Source organism: Drosophila kikkawai, chromosome 3R (assembly GCF_030179895.1).
Source record: "Drosophila kikkawai strain 14028-0561.14 chromosome 3R, DkikHiC1v2, whole genome shotgun sequence".
Taxonomy (NCBI): Eukaryota; Metazoa; Arthropoda; class Insecta; order Diptera; family Drosophilidae; genus Drosophila; species Drosophila kikkawai.
In genome coordinates this window covers 23,254,361-23,273,738 of record NC_091731.1, presented here as the reverse complement: position 1 = coordinate 23,273,738, position 19,378 = coordinate 23,254,361, and the positions used below count along the sequence as shown (strand labels likewise).

Here is a 19,378-nt window from a genome sequence, read left to right as displayed (position 1 = left end):
GCGGCATGATTAACAGATATTGATCTGGAGTTGATATGAAAATGGAATCAATTTCAGCTATTCAACCAGTGCCCTGACAGTGCTGGAGAGATGAGATGAGACCGCGGTGACAGCCAACACTCAGCCGGCGGACAGCATCCTGCTCGGATTAGAGGCGAGTGTCGCAAAGTTTGCCGGCGGCAGTCAACATCCTGTTCCTGTTCCCGGCCAGGGGCCACGTCACAGCACCGATGTCAGCGCCACCACCATTCTGTCGTGCATTATGAATTAAAAACGTTGCCAAGTTGCGGCATATAAATGGCCATGTCAACGACGTCGTGGCACCCTATTAAGTGCTTTTTGCTTTTCGCTTTTCGCCTTCATTGTTTCCAGCCGGCCTTTTGAGGGGCACTTGTTACACGCACAGCCAGAATGCCAGTCTGGCAGCTAGCTAGTCAGGCATCCAGTGGGCGGCTCTTGTCGGCAAAATGGATTTACCAGCCTGGCACATTTCATCCTGAGCCTTTGTTTTCCCTTCGAGGAGCCTCCCTTCATCTGCTCCTTTTCTTTTCATTTCGTTCGGATGCGAGGTGGCTAAAAGCATGCAAATGCATTACAGGCGACTTAGGCGACGCTTACCAGGCAGCCGGCTCTGGCAAGCGAATTAAGCTTTTAAAATTTAAGTTAATTTGCCAGGTGGCCCGAGAACCCTCTCCCGTTCCTTAGCCTCGCATCCGGCGCAGGCACTTGCAGAGCCCATTTGGAAACGGGCTTAATTACAGGCAGCTTCGCTTTGTCTTGGCCGGGAGACTAAGGTGCATACGTGACCCACTTCCGGTGCCACAAAGGGGAATAGCGAATGGCGAATAGCGGATTGCGAAAATGCAAAGGCGAAAGGCAGGTGTGAAGGCTGCCAGAGTGAGAGTCGTCATGACATTTGTTTTTTTCCCGGCTCGCCTTCATTATGCGCCTGTTTCTCCCTCTTAGCCAAGTTGGCCTTATTTCCCTGGCTGCGACGTCGTCGCTTTTTAAATCTTGGCTTATTTTTAGCATAATAAATATCGTATGCAAATATTTATGCGGCAGTGTGAGTGTGTGTTTGTGTCTTTGTTGGTCTCTTGCCGTGTCTGTATCTGTGAAATTTCCACCTGTGCTGGTGCTGGTGCTGGTGCTGCCTCTGCTGTTGCCGCTTGTCGCATTCAACTAGCCTGGCAGAGGCTCGGGGCAAGCACATACGATAAATACAAGCAGCGTCGAGTGGCGTTCGTGTTGTTGCCATAATGCATTAGAAGCGGTAAAGGACTTTATGTAAACATGTCACACACACGCAGGCCTATGGATCCGCCTGTGTCTCTGTGTGAGTGCGGTGGCTGGCCTGGGGAGGGGGCAAAGACAGAGGTACCGGGACAACAAGTAGCTCATAACGTGAAAACAGCAGCCAAACGACAACAGGAAGTAGAACGGGCAAGACTACGGCAACGAGAATGGCATTGAGAACAGCACCCAGAACCAGAAGTTGCAGCAGAACCAAGGCACTGAAAGAAAAGTATACCCATAAGTGAGCTACACTAAGTAATCTTCATAAAACTCTAGCACAAAATTACCTGCTGTTTTCTAATACTTTGGCACAAGCTTCTCAAACTATTTGAGTTTTCTTTAAAGCATCCAAAAATTTTTTTGTGTGTGCCAAATCCAGGTCCTGGCACAGAGATGGCCCCACCAGGCCGAAAGGCAGTCAGGCAGGCAGGCACACACTCGTGTTCGGGACGAAAACAATGCCCGGAAATGAGGTGCACACACGCACAGCACCACATGGGCACATTCTGTACGTACGTGTGCAAGATTCGGGCCTTGTTTGGGTTTTGTTTTTGGCCCCGCACTTCCCCTGGCCACATTCGCTTTCGTTTCTGGGCTGGCACGGCGCAACGGCGGCGAAAGGCATTTTGGGTCGCCAGTTTTTTGCGGTAATTTCATGCCATTTGCACCTTGCAATTTTCCCGGCTGAACTCTCGGAATTTGTTCACTTTATTCCGCTTTTGGGGAAATTATATATATTATTTTTAAGGTTATTTAACAAATGCAGCGCTACACGTTCTTTAATGCCTACCGGTTATTTCATTAGCCAGGTGAACTTTTCAATTTGACGCCTGCCACCCATCAGCCAAGTTTCCCATATCCTGCTGGATGGAATAGATTCGGAATAGGTAAACAGGAGGAGTTTCCTGCCCGGCAAACACATAACATATCGCCTGGCTGAGCTGAGCTGCTGATGGCCACACAATGGTGCAGGGACGCAGGATTCCGGGACGCACATGTGATTCGGATCGCATTTAAAATACCGTTATGTCTGTCTGTCAAATTTCCCATTTAAAGTTTTTCCCCGAGCCAGCAGAGCTTGTGTGTAACCAGTCGCCGTCGCAGTCGGAGCCAAGCTACTCCAATCTCTGGCAGCCTGAAAACTTTTCCATTTTCATTTCCATTCCATCATGTGCGGCGCCGGATGGCAGATGGGCATATGGAAGTGGATGTGAACGGGGGGATGGGGAGATGATGGGTCGTCAACTCTGCCGGCTCACTTAAATGTCTACACAGCCATCACGGGGCAACACACAAAAGGTGAGCCGCCTGCATTGGGCTATGACAACTGGATGGAGTAAATAAAATAAACCAAGTTTGCATTTACGCAACTCCGAGCTCCGAGCTCCTCCGAGCACTCGACTGCTGAATGGATACAGTGCCCAAGTCGCGCCACCATCTGCAGATGCATCTCCACCTATGTTATGTTATGTTTGTGCTGCAGACGGGCGGGCCAATGTCTCCGGAGGAGTCTCCAAGAGGGTCTGATGAGCGTCATTGACGTGGGATAGGATCGTGAGTGGAAAAATACTGGCTGAAGGGGATGCATAAATTATGAGAAAATAGAACACAGAAAAGGTTGATGCCTCTGGTTTACATTTATATGGTAATATAGACTTTATTTATAGTTTTTGAAAAATTTTACAAAATAATCAAATATACATACACATACGTTTCTAGTCACATATACATTCAATACCGAAGATGTTTGCTGTAGGTTAGTATTATTATTACTTTAAAGTAGAATTGTACACGCACGGCTCGTGTCTTGGTATTTGTTGCACTAACAAAATAGGATAACTATAAACTATAAACTATAAACTATAAACTAGAACTAAGCTGTAAATTACACATACGAGTAACGGCTCGCTCCATCTCTATATATTCAGGTGTATATATACTGAGTACCGATATCATCATTTAGCTAACTTATCGATGGGCTCCAGTCGCCGGACCAAAGCAACTTTGAGTGGGACTCGTGGGGAATCGTTTGGGTTTTGGAGTTGGGAAGAGGGCGGGGCACCGGATCTGGGGCATTGTCTGCCGTTTATGTTATAATAATTGTTTCGCTTGTAAGTGTTACACATCAATATACATACACACGAACGTAAATTATAAGTTTACGGTAATTCACTTAACGCTCTTGCGGCCAATCGTATTAATTACACATATACTTCTTTGTTATTCTGCGGTCCAACTCCCCCGACCGATTTATTAGGTTCTATAAAAGCTGAATGTGTATCTTGTATATGGCTGAGTTAATTGGGAAATCAATTACGATATTTTCCTATACACATATACGTCGTCGTTAATCTCAATACAATATTTACTTACGTCTAGCTCATACTTGTGTGTGAATGCATCGAAAGTGCACTGGCTTGGCATTCGGTGTCAGTTTTGGTTTTGGTTTCGTTTTCGGAATGCTAAAAAGGATAATACAGGGTGCTGGAGAGAACCAAATGCGAAGGGTGCCGTTTTGCGTTGTGAAGCAACAATACGAGTATCGAACTGTAAGTACCTATCATATCTATCATGAGATTCGAGACTGCGGTGCAATATATATTTACATAAAACAACCTTGGCCGCACCCTGTGTTCGGTGTACGAGAGTAAACCGCCCCATCTCGGGCTTGCCTATTGGGGTATTCATATTTCCTATATATTTATTACTGCTGCGACTCGCTTTCCTCCTCAATCCCACCATCACGTCAATCGTATTTATTTACACTTACGCTCTAATTGTAATCCGAAATCCATATGGAAGTTTCTATATGCTCTGCCTTTTTGTGTGGCTGTGGCTCCGCTTGCAGTGGATTAATTTACATACCAAATCAATAGGTTTGTCGACTAATTTAATTGCATTTATGCGGTCAATTAAGCTACTTAGCTGCTACATACATACAAATTGCAAAAAGCTAGAAAAACGCCGTCTGCTTTAAGCCATCGGAAATGCAAATGCGTGACGCCTCGAATGCTGCAAATTAGTTTAAGTTCCTCCATTTGTTCACATGAATTTCGGCTAAGCTGCGTTGCGTGGGCAATGTGCTGCGGCATTGGCTCGTATCCGATAATTAGTTAATGCATTTATGTATTAATTAAATTAACTATCTGCATAACGCTACAAATTACTCCCCCCTGCATCGTGGTGGCTGTGGCCACACTCCAGCTTCGACTATCTTCGAGTACTTGCTATTTATTCGTTAATTTTTGTGTGTGGTTTCTTTCGCTCGTCGAGTGACTATTTCTTTGGTGCAGTTTATTCCTAAAAGTATGCAATAAAATCTATGTACACGGGTCTGGGTGCCTGTAATGGTCGGCGAATGTGCGGAGAAGGATAAGAGGATCGGGGTTATGCAGTATGGCAGTATGCTTTAGGGGTCCTAGTTTGAACAGTTGCATGCTCTTTTACATTGATTGTTACATGTGTAATGTATGGTTCCGTTTTCCGTTGTGTGGTTAATTCACTAAACTCGAAATGGGTTTTCTTTGCTTGAGAAATTCGAATCGAACAATGAGAAATCGTAGCGCGAATGCTTTTAATTACGCTTATGCATAATATATATATATATAATCTCCCTTATTCTACCAGTTACGACTAGACTAGAGTTGTGAGTAGACGTCGGTCGGCGTTTCATTGCGTCCCCAATTCGAAGTTGAAGTCGAAGTGCTATTGGCGGAGAAATTCTTAGCTCAGATTGAAGAAGGTGATTAGGCCACGAGCAGACTCAGGGCCAGGGTGGCCGAACTCAAGGCCAGGAGGCCCAGTTTCTGCCGGTTGATGGCACTGCTGCCGTAGAAGGTGACGCTCAGGTCCCGCATCTCGTTATCTGCAATTAAGATAGATGGAAACAGCTTTTATTAAACCGCTCTTGCACGCCTCCGATCAAATAAATGGGTACATAGAAATTCGGCGCAATGTATGCGTTTCAATATCCATCGAGCCGTGGCCATAAAACAAATTGGTTGGGCATGCAAGTCAACAGATTCGAAATGGACAAAATTCCCCTTTTTTTCAAAGGGACACAACATGCACACCTCCGCAGTAAAACACCTCTATGCCCGCGCACCCGCACACCTGCCATCTAAACGGACATTAAAACTTGTTTTCCATATATCGCTTCGTATTTGGTTTTAGTTTTGGGCTCTGTTGTTGATCGAGCACTGAAATGGCACGCCAAATAGTTGGTAAACTGTCCGAACAAACGCATATATAACATATGTATATATTCACGGAATACCCAATTTTAATTTTTTAATATTTCTTTTTCAGTTCTTTGGTATTTTTTCAGGCTTCAGCTCAGCGCAAATATGGCGCAGTGTATACAGGAGTATTATAAAATAAATATCATGCGGATGAAAACATGCAAAGAGATACAAAGGTAGAGATACAGATAGATACAGAGACAGAGAGATAGAGAAAGAGAGAGAGTGTGAGAGAGAAAGAGCGAGAGAGATAGAGATGTACAGGATAAAAGAGTGAGATAGAGAAGGGAAGAGTGAGAGCGAGACTAACCTGACAGACCGTGATTCAAATAGGTTGACAGATCGACAGGCCCATCTGCAATTAGTACGTGGAGCAGTCGTTGAATGTTAGGATAGTCGAGAGTAGGGGGGTGCTATCGATAGGGCTTAAGGCTTAAGGCTTATGGTGCAGCTACTATTAAGTAAAATGTCCGCCATCCGGTCCCGACATTTAAATCAAATCCATGCGGGCAAATAAATCATTAACGCTTAAAGTGCAATCTGCAATCAGAGGGATTTACTTTTGCGCAGACGACTCCGACTGCGACTGTGAATGCGGATGCAGATGCAGATGGCCAATCAAGTGGGCGGGGAGGCGGAGATTCAGCAACGAGGTCATTCCTCGGCAGGCAGCTCATTTCGTTAAGGCCGCCAATTAAAACGGCAACGTACTGCATCTGTCAATAATGACAAATGAGCATTTGGCCAGCGGAGCGCGACTCAAAAGCGAAGCTGACTCTGTAAACTCCCGTAAATGAAGGCGACACCCGACCGCCCCTCCACCCCGATAAGCTGCTGCATATATCATTGCCGCCCATCGACATTAATGAAACATCCTGGCTGCCAGGGACATCGACTTCTTTATCGATGCGATGCGATGCCTGTCAGAAGTTGCGGGCGCTGCGAGCAAAACTTATAAATATGTGATGGCCTGCCAGCCTGCCAGCCAGTTAGCTGCCATATCTAAGGCGCACAGATCTCGCAAAGGACTGCAGCCTCCATTTCCCCGCCCCCCAGCGATTGCTGACACTCTGAATGGACAGGCAACATCGAGTGCCGAGAGGATAGCGCCGCATGCCGGACGTGATATCAATGTAGGTTGCATGTTGCACACATGTTTGCCCAGCAACCGGGACAGCTTATCTATCGAGGCATCTGGGCTGCCAACGCCTCGGAATATGACACCTTTAATTTTCAAATACACACTCGAATATTGGCCAAAAGCAAGCTGTACACAGAGGCTTATTATTCGTTTTTAAAGAACAAGTTTCAATAAAATATAAGTTCAAGAAAATTTTAAAGAAATTTTATTCATTTGCCTAGAACTTGTCTGAAAACATAAAAAAAGAATTCTACTATTATTTAAAAATTATATATTACTTTAAATATTATAAATGTGCAATAGATGTGAAATAATTAAAATGTTTCTTATCTTTGGTTTTCCTTTTGAAACAATGTTTAGCCTTCGGTTATTATACATATAGCCTTAGCTTAATAATAATAATTTAATTGGAGGTTAAGCTATTAGTAAGTTATATCTTTGTTTACAACAAGCTTCCATCAACAGGTTTCCCGTTTTACCCACAAGATCTCCCAAAGATAAATAACAAAATATAGAATTATAATAATGAGAGAATAAATTTGCAGACAAAATAATTGAATTTCCACAGGCAACTTCAATTACATAATTAGTTACTTGACCTGAATTGAAAATCTGCCCCTGGAAATGATTTCCCCAACTGTTGCAAGGGTATATTTATTTCGCAATCTGTTTGATTAAGGCCTGCCTGAGTCCGAATCAGATTTTATTGTGTTCCTAAACGCAAACATTCCAGCCTTGGGCCATTCATTTGGCCATTTAGTCTACGCCGGTTAAGCGACTAAGAAAAATGGCCGGCGGGCGGCGATCAAATGCAACGCACACAAACTCACACCCACTCACACGGAGGGCATTACCATATAAATTCCCCAACTGTCAACATAAAATAAAAGCAAATTGTCAATTGCGGTGCCGGCAAACGCTGGCAATTTTGTAATGAAAACAGACGCGACCACGGACCCGTGCTGCTGCAGAAGATGCAGGATGCAGTACGGAGCTGGACTCGTGACCATGTGGCTGTCCGGCTAATGTGGTCCGCTTCTGAGCCCCCGCTGCCGCCTCACCCTCGAATGCTGCACTTGCATCGGCTGTCGTTGCGACTTTTATTGCTTGCGGTTGGCGGCACAAACCCGTAACGTCACTTGTGATTTCTCGTTTGTGCAGCTAAATAAGCGTTCCCGCCGCCATCGATGTCGCCGCAGTGGCGTGGCCATGGTCCAGGCACCGACTATTCGAGGCTACGCGAGTCCGGCTTTCGGCACCTGTCCGGATCTAGCTCTTCCTCCGCGCGCACTCTTCACGTAATAGCATTGCGGTGCGGCAACAAATACAAATGGCCAAATGCAATCGGCATGGATTTGTTGCAGGTGCTGTTACACTATAAAAAACCGTACTACCTATTTTTAACAAATTAATAAAAATATCCAAAGTTTCATAGTTACATTTTCGTTTGTTCAAGTGAATGAAATGCTACTTTGGGTTAACAATAATATATATTTTATTAATTTGTATACCCTTCCAGGATACTGTAAAGGAGTCTTTTCCGACTTTTTAAATAATATGCTTCAAGTTTCAGGGATTAAAATTAATGTATTTTTGGGTTAGTTATGCTCGAGTTTCAAAGCGGCGTCTGGGTATACAAACTGCGGCTTTCCTTTCTTGTTTCCTTAATTTTCGTTTTTAAATTGAATCCATTGAAATTGCTACAATTTTGTCTCAGTGTAGTGCTGTTGATGCGGCTGATTCCGCGTGTGTTGTTGCTGGTGTCCGTAAGTACAGCAGGCAAATCCGATTTTTCGCACAGTTGGCATGACGGGACTAGGATTGGCATTGGCCCCGGGGACCGGTGCCCAGGCCGACAGTTTATTAGAGATTCGCGAAGAGCTGCGGCTGACTCACCGCGGATTTTGAAGTTTTTTGCCAGCAGCAGCAACATTTCAACAGCGCTCCACACGCACTCGCTGCTCCCTCGTCAGTCGCAAAATGTCCGTTGCTGACCGCACGGATTTGGCCCTCCATTATGTATATCTGGTTGTTGTTTTTGTTTTTTTTCTTGTTCGCTGGTCAAGTGGGCTCGGGGCATCCGACCCTTAAAGCTCTGATTAAAGCCCCGGCTTAGCTTCGCTGTTGCTGACATATAATGCAGTTTCGCATTCCTTTGTGCCGGCGAGCACTCAGCACTTGCGGCAAGAAACTACGGCAAACAGTGTCTCCTCTGTCTGCTGGAGGATCCTTGCTCCTTGGTGTTGGGATGGCATTGTGGGACCTGCACTTTACATAAACATAACATTCACGTGGAGAATTCGCATTACACATCTTGCAACTGAGCGCGGTGCTATTTTTGCCAGTGCTTGTTATGCTGCCACTACAAAACTTCTACTTCTGCCTCTCCGGTCCGTCTCCTGGCGTCTCCTGCCGTCTCTTGGCTCATTTCCCCTTCATTTTTTTCGCCGTTCTTTTACGTACGTACGTATGCCTTGGCAAACTTTGCAGCTTACATGCCGGCAAACAAAAAATGAAGGCGAAAAAAGCGATGACGCTGCTGCAGTTGTTGGAGTTGCTGGCTAAAGTATTCCCGCCGGCAACACAAAAGCTTCAAACGCACAGGGACGGCGGCCAAGGGGCTGAGGGACTCTGGAGGAGCTGGATCCGAGGATACGATACGATGGCCGTCGACTAGGACGAGTAAATTGAAAGTTTCTAGCAGACGCTCGCTGCCAGCAGCGGCGACGCAGTCTAAGGGACATGCAGTGAGGGTCCACTTTGTCATCGTTTGAATGCCTCGCCTTGTTGCTGCTGCCGCTGCTGCTGGTGTTGCTATTGCTGTTAGTGTGGCAGTAGTTGCTGTTATTGCAGAGCTCCTCAGTTGGCAGTTTCAGCAAGTTTTACGCAACTTTCAACGAGTCTTTCATTTTCTGATATTTCTTCCTACACACAACACAACCACACAAATACAAACAGAGCGAACACTCGTTGCCGCACTTTATGTTGTAATTTTATTTAACTTCTTTTTTTGCTTTATGTCGAGTATTTTTTCGCGTGCACAAAATGCATTATTTTTTATGTCTCTATGTGCCCCGGCCCTGTGACCCCAGGCCGGGATCCGCGTGCCTTACCGTCGTTACTATAACTGAGCTCCATGATGTAAATAGCTGCATACCTGGCATCTACCGGAGTCTATTCAACCCCCTCCTCCTCCTACTCCTCCTCCTCTTACTCCTCCTCCTCCTCCTCCTAACGCATCTAGACAACGGCTATGACAGTGGTAACAAAAACAATGACAGCCAGGATAACATCAGCGGCACAAAGGGACTCGTCGGAAGACGAGGACTCGTAAAAATTAAATGCACTTAGAGGCCATTCAGAATGTGGATAATATGACGAGGGAAAATCGAAGTTCATATGCCCTTAGGGTGTCCTTAGCCTGACCCACACTGCCAGGTTGAAATATGTAGAACTTCTGCGTTGTATACATGCTAATTAATTGTTTAAATTATGAAAGCTAAGTGATATTGTATTTTTAAATAGGAATCCAAATGATTTTACACAAAATTATTTTGTGTATTCTGTATATTAAGAGCTTGTTTCTTCAGGAATACTCTCTTAACTTGTTGAATTCTAGATTCAGTGGAAGCTGTAGGAGTGCAGTGTTTTCGCAAACGTCATTTCCAGCACGAATGTGTCTACCTCTGGAAGCCTGTTATATTGTGGCTGTTGGGATCTTAAATGCTCGAAGGTCCTGCCGCTCCCCCCTCTTGTCATTTTCCTCTTTCTCAGTGGCCAGGCCAAAGCCACGAATGTTGGCTAAAGTCCTGGACCCGAGGACACGTAGCCCGGGTAAATGAACTGGCGCTACTCCTCTTCTGCCTCTGGTGTCCCTGTTGTGTGTGTATGTGTGGGTAATAACGGTATCTGTTGGGACGATTGTCGTCCTTTGGCATTACCGTTACTGTTATTGTGCGAGGACTGCAGTTGTAGTTATGACACTCGAGGCTCATTAGTTGCCGCTTTGCTGGATTGCACCTTGTTGTTGGTGGTATTGGCGCTGCGGTTCTTATTGCATCGCATGCTCGGCTACTAATTGCGTAAATTGTTTGTGTTTGGAAAATATAATGAAGTCATTTCCATTAGCACAAAACGCAGCCATAAATTGCCGCCAACGAAGTAGCGCTTTGAAAGCGAACCGTCGGAACTGCGCATTTCAATGGCGCGAGTAATGAAGTTCACTGAAAGAGCTTTGTGCGAAGCATCTTACGGATACGGGTATACGTGTCGCAGTTCAGCCCGTCAAAAGCAACACGTCTTGCCAGGCGACATTGATACCTTCCCGCCTTCCTGGCCCATACTGCGCCCTGAATTCGCCATTCTCTGTGCGGCATTCACGTTTTGCTTTATTAAATTTCCGCCGCCTCGCAGGACGATTCTGTGCAAGTATCTCACTCGTCCATGTGCGTGTTTATTGCATCTTTCTTTTGGCTTTTGTTATTGTTCTTGTTGTTGCTTCCCTTGCTGTTGCGACTGCATATTTATGCGTTTGTTTGCCAGGCAACGTGGCAGCAGACCCATCAGCGTAACTGCAACAGCCTCAACAGCGGCATTGAACTGTGCACTATTTGCATTTGCATGCATTTCGCATGGCAGCCAAAAGATGGCAAGACGCAGGTTCTGGTTCTGGTTGTGGTCCTGACTCTGGCTCTGGCTCTGGAGCCAGTGCCGGCGCCGACAAATGTGCGTCATTTGCATGGAAAATCGCTTTTCTGGCGCACCCGTTTTCGCCGCTTTCCCGCCGCAGAAATTCCGTATGCAATGCAACAATAGTTTTGCATATAAATGGATTTCGAGTGCGCATTTAGAGGTTCAACGGTCTACCCAAACCACCTGGCTGGCTGGGCCCGCATCTTTGTTTATGTCTTAAAGGGGCAGGATCTCCACCAGCATCCAATTAGCGAGGGTCTTGTGCTCCCATTTGGCTTTCGATTCTCATTATGCAGAGTCAAAAGTGTGGCCCGAACTTGCCATCAATTAGTTATGCACATCCTCGTTCCCTTAAATTTGCTGACAACGCGGCGTATACTTGATGAACACACTTGGGTGAACTGAAAAATAATAGTGTCAGGCTAGGAAGCGCCATTTGGCAGACAGCTTTATTAATATTCCCAATTAGGTATGCTTCAATTGATCTGAAAGGGATCTCATTAAAGTCCAAAGGCTGCAATAAAACTCGCTTTTCACCTGAGAGTGCACAAAAAAATGTGTGATTTAACTGACATGCTGTGCCTGTGCCAGATGGAGTGCAAGTGTGAGTGCGATATTATGGCTAAAGCTGTTGCAACGAATACAAACGAGAGACTACGACGTGTTCACTTTACGCTTCACTGGGCCCTCGTCAGTAATAAATTTAACAGCATTAAGTTATGACAGCCAGAACATATTTTCCCGCGATACAAAGCGATTTCCATTTTTTTTTTCTGTTTGTTTGCGAAGCTTCAGTTTCGCTGTGATTTTTGCAGATTATCTGCAAAAACGGCGAATAATTCGAAATAATAATGCATGCGGCCGGCAACAGAAGGTATAAAAACCGATAAGAATTCAGTTGAAACTCGACTAGCCGAGGTATTAATACTTTAAAATACTTAGATATTAAGTCAGATACAGTATGTATCTTTAAAAAATAATTTTCCTTATTTATCTATTGAAAGAGTAACACAAAGGATAGTCAAGCTAGCTCTTACCATTCGACGATGTGGAGAAGACAAAACTGTTGGTCAAATCGCTCCATCCGTAACGATTCCTGCAATTGATAAGCATTCTCCGTATTAATAATGCAGCTCGGGAACATTAGCCAGTATTAATATGCTAATAAGCCGAGCCGAATGCACCGGCGCTGACAGCTCCACTGTTCTGCGGCCATACAAAATACCTCTAGTGGCCAAATTAGCAGGCCACCGCGAACAGTGGAGTTGAAATAAGAAAATAAGAAAATATATATTAATAAAAATCTATTAAAGTACAACATTTCTTTTACAATGCAATTTTGTTTTTTTTCTCTTTACTAAAATTACATAAAAATATAACTTTTTAGACCACTGTGCTCCTTATTTCGCTTTAATCCTGGCACAGACAATTGCCTTTATTGCCTGTAACTGCAAATGCTTTTTTGTTTTTAGAATTCACCCACCTGGACTGCACGGTGGCCTCGTAGTGCTGGTCAGGATCCAGGCCGCGCACCATATAGCTCATGCCCTGAGCGTAGTGGTGCGATAGGGGAATGGCCGGCAGGACGACATTGCGCCAGTCGTTGTGACCCCAGTGCATCACGTTGCCGTAGCCAGCGTAGTTGCCACCGAGACCGACTCCAAGTCCGGCCATGCTGCTGCTGCCAGTGCCAGAGCGATGCGAATGCAGTCCGGAGCCGTACATCTGCGAGGAGGAGAGCGAGGAGGACGAGGACAGCGAGGAGGAGGGCGAGTCGATGGCGTTGCCAACGACCTCGTGTCCTTGCGGTAGCTTGCGGAAGGACAACTTGTACTCCTCGATGGGTGAGTGCGAGTCCACGGCCCAGGAGATGTTGTATCTGAAACGGGGATGGGGAAGAGTGACGGGTTAGAGGGTTGGCTGTGGTAGTTATCGGCAGCTTTTGCGTGCAACAGTTGGCGGGGGATTTCTTCCGAGGCGCTTCCAATCAATATGTAATTGTTAAATTCTCCATTGAGGGCTGCTGCTGCTGCAGTTAAGGCAAACACGCAAGCTTCAGTCACGTCAGCAGCAACAAAAGCTGAAAGAGTAACTAAAGCCAACGCAAGAGCGTCAGTGCATCCACTTTGTCCGTTTCCCGGACATATATGTCGATTTTTTGGAGAAACTGATTGAAATTTGTTTTTTTTTTACGAAAGTTAAAGTTATGGTTACCTTTTTTTATGGGACATTAACAATTTAGACTGGGGGGAATAAAGTTACTTTATAATATATTTTTAATACTGTGATAACTTTGCCCTTTTATTTATTAATATGAAAGCTTTATTATTTCTTAAAATTTATTTTGTTAAAAACTATAAATGAATCAGGTATGATATTTGTGGTTTTAATGTATAAAAATAGTTTTTATTATTTAATTTAACTTTAGTATAATTTATCAAGCAAATAAGGCTTTACAGTTAATTTCGTGGAATGGAATTTTGTGGCTAATTGATTAAACTTTATTACTATCAGCCTTTTCTCCCGTGATTTTTCGGTCGATTTGCCCTTTTTTCGACCTGTCAGCACAGGGGAGCAGAACCGGCAGCTTCCAGAATGACAACAACATCGTAATCAATGGCAACTTGGCTGGCGACAATGGCCGGGTTAAGATACTGCGTATGAGCCAACTCCCAGCTGCATTGTTGCCGAGCTGCGATTCTGCTGCTGCAGTCTTAACGTAATACCAGCTTGCTCCTTTGTTATTGGCTCTTTGTTTGCCCAGCTGCCCCGCTTGCCGCCTCCAGAAGCTACACCAGGAGCTGGAGCTCTTCGCACAATGCGTCCATTCAACCGAGAAGCTAACAGTCCTGCCACATTCTCAGTTCAAGTGTAAATGAAGTTATATGACCGGTCCCCGACTTGTGCCCGGTGCACTGTGCCATGCCGTGATTAGGGAGCTAGCCAGTCGTCGAGAAGGGTGGGCTAAATGCATTTTTGGCCATTGGCCCCGCTGGCTTAAAGGTTGTCGATCTCCCCCGGGGACACTGAGCTTTAAGCTGGAGCAGCTCATTAGTCGCCGGAGCTGCTGATGGACAAAGTTATTTATGGGCACACTCCAGTGGAGCTGCTCGAGTAAACAACTAATTAGGTGGCCCCATCCTCGTTCCAGGGATGTCGCAATTCGCCATTACAAAGGCGCAAGTTCATTGCTTTGCGATAAAGTCGGCACACAATTTGAATGCTAATCAGCACCGGAATGAAGAGGGAGTTTGGGAGCTTGGGAGCCTGGGAGACTGCTAGCTTGCCAGTCCGTAAACAGAGGTCCTTCGGCCTTCCTGTTTTGTCGGCACGGCTGCCGTTATTTGTTTTGCCCTCGATGTATTCTACATGATTATTGGGCCATGCGAACTAATAACTTGAAGTCTCGGGCCTGGCCCTGGTCACAATAAAAACATAAAACGCCAATCAGAAAAGTTTTCGCATATAGCATAAAACTAACGCAGGCAATAAAAATGATTATTAACAATTGAAGAGCCGGCGACTGGCGCCAGAATCGCTTTTGGTACTTTGTGTGCCCGGGGCTGCTGGGGGGCCTTTTGGTAGCTTAATTGCCGGCACCAGTTTCCGGCAGTGGCAGCGGATCAAACCAAATGAAATGGAATGAAATCAGCGCAAAAGTTGACATGGCCGATGCTCGCTTAGTTGCTTTTTGCAGAGTTGCTTTATGCTCGCACTAACGGGGCGTATGCGCAATATGGCTCTGGCCCAAATTATAATGGCTTCGCTCTGCTCTCTCACAGCACAGTTAGAAAATGTTTGCAGATTATTGGATTCAATTCGCGTCCAATTATTGAAAGGTGGAAGTGGATATGGCATTGACAGAGGCACGGCCAACTCCATTTCCAGTCCGTGTAAATTTATCTAGCTGTCGTTCTCCCATTTTGTACGAGTGTGACATGAGATGTGAGCTTGTTTGTCGCTTGGCTGACTGTCTCGCCCCCCTGTTCCACCTCGCTTTGTCTGCCCACTTAAAAGACGGTGTGTGTGCGTGTGTGTTTGATGACAGCTAATCCAATTAAAAGTTTCATACGTAACGTAGTATAAGCTCTGCGACCCGGAGGGCTGTCCGAACGTCAGTCGGTTGCCATGTCAGTCAACGGAATGAATCTAATAAAGTTGTCCAGTGCGGGTGCAGTGCATCATCTTCGTGCCAGGTCCAATGTCCAATCAGCTTGTAAAGCCGCACACTTGTCACGGATTTTGCATTTTATGCTCAATCATCGAGTAGTGAATGGCTCTGGCTGTGGTAATTAGGCGGATAGGTCTCGTTGTCTAACTAGCCACGTGTCGGCACACTGCCTTCAAAAGGAGTGGCCATCGCAGTGCCCACTTTCGTTCGTATTCGTGCTGCACTTACCTGTCCTTGTACTGACTGATTGGCGGCGAATTAAAAACGGCAACGTTCGGTTTTCCGCTCAACTGGAGGGTCTTGCGTGCCTTGCCCAGCTGGTTCTCGGCCACGCAGGAGTAGTTGCCAAAGTCCTGCGGATGCACTTTGCGTATAATCAGAGTGTGCCGGGATCCCCGCGTCTCCATGATGTGCCGCTCCGTGGTATCCAGTTGCATGGTGTCTTTGAACCAAATTACCTGTAAATAATTGAAAACTTGGTCAATCGAGGCGAGCACGAGTTGCCGGCTGGCGAGCGAGTGTGCGTGATTGGGTTTGAGCTTGGGCTAGGGGTGGGATGAGATGGGGCAAAAGTTAAGACGATTTGCGGCGAGTACTTCCACTTGGACTTCCTCAACCGACTCCTCCTCCTCCTCCACTTGCAATTCGTGCGGCTGTCACTTGAGCGTCAATTAAGCGTAATTCCTGTTGAAATTGAAAACCAGATCGACGTGCCCGCCAAAGAGTATTGATTTTCCATCAGATTTTCCACATGGCTGCTCTCTCACATGAAATTCATCTTCGATTCCGCATTGTTTGTCTCTATTTGTTTGTTACATATTTTCAGCCAACATTCGACAACATGTTTTGTGTGTCAAGTGCGCCGGAATCGGAATCGGGGTCCGTTTCCACGCCCGAATTCGTTGCCGAATCCGAGTCCTGTGCAAACATATCCCGCAAAAGGACCCGACGCCACGTGGTTCGTGTGCGAACTACAAGGACTGACAGACGGGCTGTGCGTGTTTTGTAAATGAATTGAACGCGAGTCGCTGCAGCGCCGGCCTGTCGCCGCCCTGACAGTTCGCAGACAGGATACGGCGGGATACACAGCCGGGATACGCTGGGATACGGGCCGCAGTCGCCAGATAAGCAAGGACAGAACGCACGAATTAACAGCGGATAGGGGCCGAGGGGACATGGCGGCAGCAGGTGCTCCACGGCATGACGCACATACCAAAATCCAATCTCCAGTCCCCACAAAGGCGCAGGGATATTAAAACAAATAGATGAAAAAATTACGGACCAGAGGCGGGGGGGAATGGGACTGTGGGTTATTCTATACATAGCCTGGCTATCTATGGCGTTTCTATTTCTATTTTCAAGTCTAGTATTTATTTGCTGCTCCCCGGGTGAGATTAGTTAACGCCGGCGGCGGTGTTTTGGCCGCACATTCCATTAAAATGGCTGTCAGCAGTGCATATGTGTTGTCATATTTTCCACTCACAAACACAAACACGCTTAGACACATCCGCCCATTGGCCGTGGCCGTGTCCGTGTCCGTACGTGTGCAGTTACAGTTATGCCGTCCTGCCATAAATGTTCCCTTTTTTTCCCAGCTCCCCTGCCGTTATTTGTCCGAACTGTTGATGTTTGCGTTTTTCATGGCGTTTGTTCTCTCCAGCTGCCGCTGATTCAACGCTCCTTCCCTAATTTAAGCTATAGTCTGGCCTCTGGATCAGCAGTGGCTATCATCATCTTTTTGGCGCCACTGACACAGCCTCAGCGCAACTCAACTCAACTGTGCGTAACGAGGCGTAAGTGTTGACGTGGCAGAAAAATGGACAGAAATTATTTTATTTAATATTTTTGCCCGTCGGCAGAAGATGGCTAAGCGAATTAATTGCTTGCCCGCCATGCTGTTATGAGCCATGCCTGCATCCTACATCCAGGACCTGGGCGATTGATTGGCCGCCGGTCTGTGTGCACTTCATTAATAGATCCACGCAAATGTTGCGCCAATCAATCTTTTGCACTTGCGCTTAATTTTCAAATGCTTTCTTTGCAGGCGGGCACGTGAACAAGAGAAAGGAAACGAATCGAATCGTGGCGAGGCGGAACCAGGACAAGAACAAGAAACTTGGCAAACTTTGAAGCTCCCGGAGCAAAACAAAGCACAATGAGATGGAGAAGCGGCGAAAAATTAGCATTGATGAGCAGCAAAGCGAGAAATACCAATCAACACTAATCAGCCAAAAGGAAGAAAAGAGTATGCGTGCCGCAGCCAACTCTGGCCTCGCCTGCCCTTCTTCCAGCTCCTGCCCATCCCCTTCGTCCTGCCTGGCAATCTATTATGCAATACCTTCGCTCGCTGGCACAACGGAAATTGCCAGAGGAAGAGTGTTGTTAGATGGGTGTTTGTGTGTGGCAGCTGGGAGTGAAAACGCGCCAAAGAAAAAGGGAAACAACAAATAATTGCAAGAGGCATGTGGGAATTACGCATACGCAGCGTTGGCACGCTAGCACGAACACACACGAGAGTTGCCTTGCGTGTGGCACCGGAGTTGCCGAGTTGCTGGCGCGGTGGTATTGGTGGAGCGCTGGTGTCGCCGTTAATGGCCACAGTTTGACTTAAGTTGTTGCCTAGACCAATTGGCCGGGACTCTGGCCAGCTGCTCCCCAAAGTTGCTGCCCAGGGAAATGCTAATAGATATTAGATAATGACAATAAATAACTTGGCCGTAATTAATTACGGCAGTTTAACAGCAGTTTAGAGTGGCAGAATTATTAAGTCAATACTCTGGCAACCACTTCAAACTTCACAGACTCTTTTAAAGGACACTTGAGCCGATTTGATTGTGAGTTTGAAATTTGATTTTATTTGTTAAAGGGAAGCAAACTGGATAAGGGCTTTTTATATTACATACTTGAGAACTTTGCTGAAATAATAATAACTTCGGCTTGTACGTTTACTAATGATTAAAATATGCGTTAAGATTTATGCCCTAACAAGTGAATTAATATATCTTAGGGTTTGGTTATCTCTTAAAGAAACCCTAAGCTTTAATCCTACATTAACTGATAATAGGTAGCATGCTTTCACTTTGGATTTCCCTGATGTTTTTTCAGCTTCGATTGAGAGTACAATCCACCCTAATCCCTAGGCCAGCTTCCCGATAAATACCCACTTTATATGTATGCGATATATCTAGCAGTTTCCGTGTCGTTGCCGGCAAGCAATTTCCATCCCGGCGAATCCTGTAATTATGTCGCAATTTTGCGCCATCTAAACATCTCATTTCGGATCGGGCCAATAGGCCAACTTGCAGTCCTTCGCCCGACACAAAAACTCATTACGTGCGCTGTGTGTGTCTGTGTGTTGTTTGAGTGTGTGTAAATGTGAAGAAAATTACCAATTTGGAAATTAATTTGCAAAATAATTAAAAGCCATAGTAGCGGCATGGCTGCAATCACTGGGCGAGCTGACGAGCGATGAAAGCTCATCATCGGTCCGGTTCAAGGGTCCTTGTTGTTAGGCGAGGGATATGGGTGGCTTTGGGGGTAGAGTGTTTACTGCGTCTGTGTGTGTGTGAGTGGGTGTGCGATGGGTGGGCGTATTAGGGAACAGTTGCTGTCCAGGCGGACGCCCATTAATGCTGTTAGCTGCTGACGTTGATGGCTCTGTCAAATGCTGCTGCATGTTTAATGCGTCCGACATCGATGACGGCGACAACATCGTTGACAATGCCGCCACCGCCGCCGCCGCAGCCGCCCGATGACGTTGATAATGATGTTGTCTCATTGCCGTCGCTCATGTTAATGACAATTGCTCTAATGACTTTGTTGCTATCCCTTCGTCCC

General features: G+C 46.0%; 1 protein-coding gene across 3 annotated transcripts in view; it reads right to left on the bottom strand.

Annotated features, from left to right (window-relative positions):
* Nucleotides 1-3,024: 3,024 nt before the first annotated feature.
* LOC108083749 (lachesin) overlaps nucleotides 3,025-19,378 on the bottom strand; it is a 128,173-nt gene continuing 111,819 nt past the window's right edge. For all 3 annotated transcript variants that reach the window (XM_017179665.3, XM_070287163.1, XM_070287164.1), the window contains 4 exons: nucleotides 15,770-15,999; nucleotides 12,854-13,249; nucleotides 12,408-12,466; nucleotides 3,025-5,161 (listed from right to left, as the gene is read on the bottom strand). In XM_017179665.3, the coding sequence (XP_017035154.1) occupies nucleotides 5,043-5,161; nucleotides 12,408-12,466; nucleotides 12,854-13,249; nucleotides 15,770-15,999 (804 nt within the window). In that variant the 3' untranslated portion in view covers nucleotides 3,025-5,042. The remainder of the gene's footprint in view (nucleotides 5,162-12,407; nucleotides 12,467-12,853; nucleotides 13,250-15,769; nucleotides 16,000-19,378) is intronic.